The following is a 6,331-nucleotide window of genomic DNA, read 5'->3' on the forward strand; positions in this document are numbered from 1 at the left end:
TCGGCAGTGTCTTCCCAGACCTCCCTGCTCCCGCCTCGGCAGCCAGGCTCTGAGAAGAGGGTCATCTGGAGAAGACACAGAAAGAATCCTCTGGCCCTGTCCCCAGATCCCTGCCTCCTGCTGCCCCCCACAGCCTTCCCCCCTTACCTTTCCAGGCCTGTTGTTCAGCTTGCCCTGGATCTTCAGTGCTGGGCTCTGGCAGGCAGGGAGGTGATAAAAAGGCTTACGGTGTGGCCTCCTTACTGCCTCCCCACAATCTGTCATTCCAAGGTCCCCACATGCTCCCTATGGGCCCCACTCCCAAAGAGTTGGTCCACAGAGGATGTCACCAACCTCCAGGGACCTCATCACCCCATCCCAGGGGGTGGGTGCCTATCCCTCCCCCTCCCCAGCTTCCAAGAGATCAGAGCCACTAAGCCCTTCGGGCTCCACAGTGCAAGGCTTCTGCTGTGTGACTAGGGAAACTGAGGCCCAGAAAGATGTAGCTTGTATAAGATCACACTGAACTAGACATCAGACCCAAGCCTCTGGCTTCTTGAGACTCTCTTCCCAGTGCCACAGTCCTCCTGCCATCCAAACCCTGCCCCAGGTGAGGCCAGGCACCCTCCCTTGCTCATCCAAGGCCTCACTCACCCACCCCTCCGGGGGCCGGGCACAAGCAGGCTTCTCTGACAATGGCCTTTCACTGCAGAGCAGGGGCAGCTGTCCTGGCACCTTCCTGAGCCCTGGTGTCACGTGGGGTGGCAGAGCAGATAGTTTTGTGCCCAGGGGTTCTGAGGTGGGGGCCTCCTGCGTGGCGGGCACCAGACCACCGAAGAGAAGGCTGCCTCCAAGACGGGAAGCGGGCCTGCTCCCTGCTTGCCACTCTGGCCCCAGCTCTGGGTGAGGGCCCTTGGCATCTGCTACATGTTTCTTCATCATCTCCAGAGGAGAACAAGAGACCTGGGGGGGCCTTGCAGGGCGAGAGTCCCAGGAGGGGCTGGGCCCGGCTTTCTCCTGCCTGCGCTGGAGCTTCTCATCGTCGCTTAGGTAGGGGTTCTCTAGTTCTTCCTCCTCCTCTTCCTCCTCCTCTTTCCCTTCTAGCATGGGCGCCGCCCGGGGGCTGGGGCCCAGCACCCATGGTCCGGGCTGGTCCTCCTCGATGGCGGGCAGCGTAGCATACATGGCCAGGTAGGAGGAGCGGGGGGCTCGCGGCAGCCGGTGAGTGCGGAGGATCTCGGGGGGCTCCATGCTCCGCAGGGTATCCAGGAAAATCTCCAGGTCAGCAGCCAGGGCCACCTCCTCCTCCCTGGATGTCTCTGGGAGCGTCTCGCCCTCGGCGGCATCAGGGACAAGCTGGGACTCCAGGCTGGCCTCTGATCCCATCAGCGCTGGGGCAGGAGGGCCTCCTGGGCTGGGGGACGCTTTGCCCCCTGAGGAGAGGGCAGGGAGAGCAGCAGCATCCTGGACAATCCCTTTCTGGGTGGAACAGGGGGCAGCTGGAGCACCAGGACCCTGGACAATCTCCTTTTGGGCGGGAGAGGAGATGGGGCTTACTTCAGAGCCCTCAACAACCTCATCCTTCTGGGGGGTCGGGATAGCGGAGGCAGTCAGGCCTCCAACAGCCTCGTCCTTGCTGAGAAAAGAAGCAAGGCCGCCGTTAGTACTGTGGACAGCCTCTTTTTGGGTGCGGGGGCTGCCTTCTGGGGCCTGGACAACCTTGGTTGGCTTGGGGCATGGGTCCGCAGGAGCACCAGGACCCTGCACAACCTCTTCCTGGGTGGGAGACGGGTCAGCATGGACACCAGGACCCTGCACAACCTCTTCCTGGGTGGGGGATGGGTCAGCATGGACACCAGGACCCTGCACAACCTCTTCCTGGGTGGGGGATGGGTCAGCATGGACACCAGGACCCTGCATAACCTCTTCCTGGGTGGGGGATGGGTCAGCATGGACACCAGGACCCTGCACAACCTCTTCCTGGGTGGGGGAGAAGACAGGGACATTTTCAGAGTCCTGAACAAACTTCTTTCTCAGGGAGGATGGAGCAGAAAGCCCTCCCAAGCTGGGGACAGCCTTCCTTCTTGTAGGGGATGGAGCAAGAGGCTGTCCAGGGACCGTGTCCACCACCTCGCTCTTCACCTTGGGCAGGACAGTGGCAGCAGACGGATCTGTGGGCCCTTCCCCTTCTACAGAGGGCAGCGCCTGGGACCCCCTGTGCTTGACAGTGAGCTGGGTCCTGGGGTGAGTGGGCACCGCAGGTTGCGCTGGGGGGCGGACTGTGTCCAGGGAGGGGGTAGGCGTCTGGCGTCTGGGAGAAGAGGGTGACAGTGCATGGCCCTGGGAAATCTGGAGAGGGGGCTGGCTGGGGCTGGAGGCTCCCTGCACCCTTAGGACCTCATGGGCTCTGGCGTCCGGGGCTCGGCTCTGGTCTCGGTCTGGGTGAGATGCAGGGACATCTCGGTTCTGAGGTGGGTGAGTAACCTCGGGGATGCCTGCAGGGACCAGGGCCACTCTGTCCTTCATCTCTGCCGATCCTGTCTCGGGCAGCTGTCCCGAGGCCGCGCCCCCTGTGCCGCCCAGACCTGGACTCCTTGGCACAAGAGCCAGGGGCCTGGGAAGCCGGCTGGCGGCCGGGCTACGCTCGGCAGGTACGAGGCTCCTCAGCAGCTCCCGGGCTTGACGGCGGGTCGGTGAGCCCTCAGGCTGGGGGCTCACCACCACCGCCCGTATGGCACGAACAACATTGCGGCCCCTCGGCAGGGCCTCGCCCGGCAGCACAGGCCCCACGGTCACAGAGCTGTTCACCCGTCGCTCCACGTGCCCTCCCACCACCACGGTGGTCTGCACAGTGCGTGTCACCCGACGTTCCTCGAGGCTCCGGGGGCTCCCACTGATGAGACTTACACCGGGGTGGGGGCTTGGCTCACGGGGCCCAGACAGGGGCACCAAAATCTCAGTCCTGGCCATGGCTCCCGGGTGTGTTGGCTCAGTCCTGGGCTCTGGGGGGCTGCCATCACCCTGGTCTATGGCCTCCTTCAGCCTTCCCACTGGCCTCTTCTCCTTGGGGAGCAGTGTGTACTTCTTGGAAAAGATGGGCCCATGGCTCTGGAAGCTCTTGGAGCCGGTCCCATCCTGGGGTCCCTGGTAATTTATAGTCGTTTCTTCCCGTGTTGCAAAGCCATTGACTTCCTCTCGACAGTGGCTGTACTGGAACATCTGCTCCCGGGGGGCTTCTGTGTGCGCCCCCGACACCAGGGACACCTTGTGAAAACGATGTCTCATCTCTTCCTGGGCAGGGAGCCGTCGCCTCAGCATGGCGCTCACCACTGAGGCCTCAGCCTGAGCCGGGGGCCCAGCTGCCTCCTCCATGTTGGGCCCTCGCAACCTGTCTTGAGGTGTCTTTGGCTCGCTGTCCTCCAGCTCCCTGCAGATGGTGCCAGGAAGAAGAGAGACAGGGTCAGGGGGTGGCGAGGGTGGCTCTCGGCCGTACAGAGTAACGACCCCTGCCAAGCTCAGGCTCGGTCACCCCAGGCAACTCATTTGACTTTTTGGACCTTTGTTTCTTCATCTGTAAAATGGGCGTGATACTCCCAGCTCTCCCACCATCTCCCCACTTTCAGATGATCCCCAATGCCAGGGTCCTTCAAGGGGGTGAAGCTGAGGCCTGAGCCTGGAAAGAGAGAGAAGGGAGAGAGCAAAAAAGCATATGGGTCGGACTCAACTGGTCTATGGGTGGGGCTATAACTCTGCCCAAGGAGCCCTGGGTCTAGTTCTCCAGAAGCCAGAAACTAGAAAACCAGGCAACTGTTCTGACCCCATTCCTGACCATGATAAGGGAAGGGAAGGAAAGATGGGCTGTGGCCTCTGACAAAGCTGAGCTCCCCCTGACCCTATCGCTTACTAGCTGGATGACCCTGGGCCAGCCACGTCTCCCCTTCAAGCTTCATGGGCCAGGCACCTTGCTAACTGCTTTATGTTTATTGTCCTTCTGACTCTTCAGAAGAATCCCATGTATTTGATACCTCAAAGAATCAATTATAAACAAATATTCCCATTTTGCAGATGAGGACAAAAAAGGCTCAGAGAGATTAAGAAACTTGCCCAGAATCACACGGTGGCAGAGGCAAGACTTGAACCCCAACCCTAGGCACTTGACCACCATACTAAACTCCCTAATGTAATTATCCGGTGAACCAAGATTCTATGGTTTGGAGGTTTACTTTTAAAGGGGGTCACAGTAGTCCTGGAGGGACCACCCAGCCCCTACTCCAACGTCCAGCCTGTGCCGAACAGGACAATCCTATTCTCAGATCCCAAGGACCCAAGAGGTCAGGCTGTTCGTCCTCAGCCCCAGGGCCAGCCTGTCTTCAGGGCCACGCCTCTCCAAGAGGCAGCCCCCAGGCCATTATAAGGGCAGTTAAGGCCAGAAATGTACCCCTGCCCCCGGCTCCCCTCCCCCATCTCTGTCTTCTCTCCTGAGACGCTGGTGGAACCCAGAACTTTGATCCTGCTCTGTGGCCCCAGCCGTGACTCAGGTTTTATGAGGAACACAGATGAAAGGGGCTGAGGCCCGGGGAAGCCTGACTTGACTCCGGAACCATGGGAGCTATGACAGGGTCTGAGTGGCCCTGGAAAAGCCTCGCATATGGGGAAGGTAGGGGGCTGACATGAATCCCAAACCTTTCCCCAGACCAGAATTCCTGAGAGCAGGACACAAGGAGACACCTGAGGCCCTAGATCAGAGCCCTTTGCCTGAGGCCGCGACCCCCTCCCATCCTCACTAAGGAGCCCCTTTTCTTCCAACAAAACTTTGTCCTGCTTGCTGGGATCCCTGCCAGGGAGCTTCACCCTCTCACTGAGCCCCTCACTGAGTCTCCTCTTTATTTTCTGCAATAATAATAACCAGGATTTCACTGAAATTCCCTGCCCCCGGGGGCATGAAGTGGCAGAGCCTGGGTTCTAAGTCATCCATTGATTGATTGATTCATTCATTCATTCATTCATTCATTCAGTGCTAATTGTATTAGGTGATGTGCTGGACCCTGGTTTGGTTCACCCAAAGGTGGTATCCTAGGAGTCCAGGGGTCCAAAGAACTGGACACAAAAACAGGAACGGCATTTGGAAGGTCCCATTGGTTTTGGCAAAGCAACAAGAGAACAGCTTCAAAGGAAGCCACTGGTCATCAGATCAGACACTGTAAATGACCTCCCAGCAACTGAAATTCCACGCCTTTCTCAAGCCAGCCCAGCCCCTGAACAACACCCCTGACAGTCACTCATTCCATAAACATGTGGTCATCGGCTTCTGCTTGCACACTTCTAGGGATATAGAGGTCACCATCTGACGTTGACCTGACCTATCCATGGATAGTCATGACTGCTAGAATGTTCTTCAAACTATGCTGGAATCTGCCTGCCCATAGCTGCCCCCTTACGTCCTCGCTCTGAAGACACACCCCAATGACCCAGGGTGCCTCTCTGAGGCTAGCAGAAGTCCTCATCCCCAGAGCCCTCTCTTCTTCAGGGCCCCGGACCAGAAATGGGTCCGTTGGCAGGGTGACTACGACCTCCAAACAAGGTGTGTGGGGCCGGGAAAGGGAGAGGCTGAGGAGGGGGCGGGGGGAGTGTGGGAAAGAGCCTGATCTAACCCAACAAGTCCTGGGTTCTCCCCGCTTACCTGTGAGTCACCCCCAAACTAGGCCAAACCAGTCCACAGGCCCACAGGCCCACAAACACATGCTGCGTCACACAGCACACACCGACACCCAGACACCAGCACAGACCCACCGAGTCACACGGGCACAAAACCAGACACACACACTTACACAGACAGACACGGTCAGACACAGAGAGTTACACACACTCAGAGACACAGCGGACACACGAGTCACACGCACACACACACACACAGACACAGTGACACACGCCCCTGTGAACACATGTTCACAATACACACAGTCCACTCACAGCTCTCCTCCTCCTCTTGAAATCTGCCTGCACTTGAACGCAGACACACACGTGAATGCACACCTATCTTACCCAGCCCCACGTGCAGCCCCGACTGGGTCCCACCTCCCCAACCCCCCCCAACATCGGCCAATCCTGACCCAGGGAATGCTTCCCCCAGAAAGGGGTCAAAGAAGGGTGACGGCCCTGGAGATCCGCTTCCGGCCTCTGTAAGTGAGCCCCTAGCCTCCAGCCAGAGTCTGTCATTAGCTACCTCGTCCCCAAATAGCCAGGGAGTGGCAGGTAGTGCCCGAGTCCCCTCAGCTAAACTTGCTGCTTCTTCCTTCTCTCCAATGCCTGCCTCCTCCGCCCACCTTCCCTCTCTCTGCAGCCCTTCTCTCCC

General features: G+C 59.1%; 1 protein-coding gene across 1 annotated transcript in view; it reads right to left on the reverse strand.

The window, feature by feature from the left end:
* Window positions 1–3,701, reverse strand: part of CRYBG2 (crystallin beta-gamma domain containing 2) — a 19,955-nt gene extending 16,254 nt beyond the window's left edge. Inside the window, exons 1-3 of the mRNA XM_040619054.1 lie at window positions 3,537–3,701; window positions 1,450–3,406; window positions 1–20 (exon numbers count right to left, since the gene is read on the reverse strand). The exon at window positions 1–20 is cut by the window's left edge and continues 1,195 nt beyond it. Coding sequence (XP_040474988.1) covers window positions 1–20; window positions 1,450–3,406; window positions 3,537–3,550 — 1,991 coding nt within the window. The 5' untranslated portion in view covers window positions 3,551–3,701. The remainder of the gene's footprint in view (window positions 21–1,449; window positions 3,407–3,536) is intronic.
* Between the last annotated feature and the right edge of the window lie 2,630 nt (window positions 3,702–6,331).

Source organism: Ursus maritimus, unplaced genomic scaffold, assembly GCF_017311325.1.
Source record: "Ursus maritimus isolate PB19 unplaced genomic scaffold, ASM1731132v1 scaffold_32, whole genome shotgun sequence".
Taxonomy (NCBI): domain Eukaryota; kingdom Metazoa; phylum Chordata; class Mammalia; order Carnivora; family Ursidae; genus Ursus; species Ursus maritimus.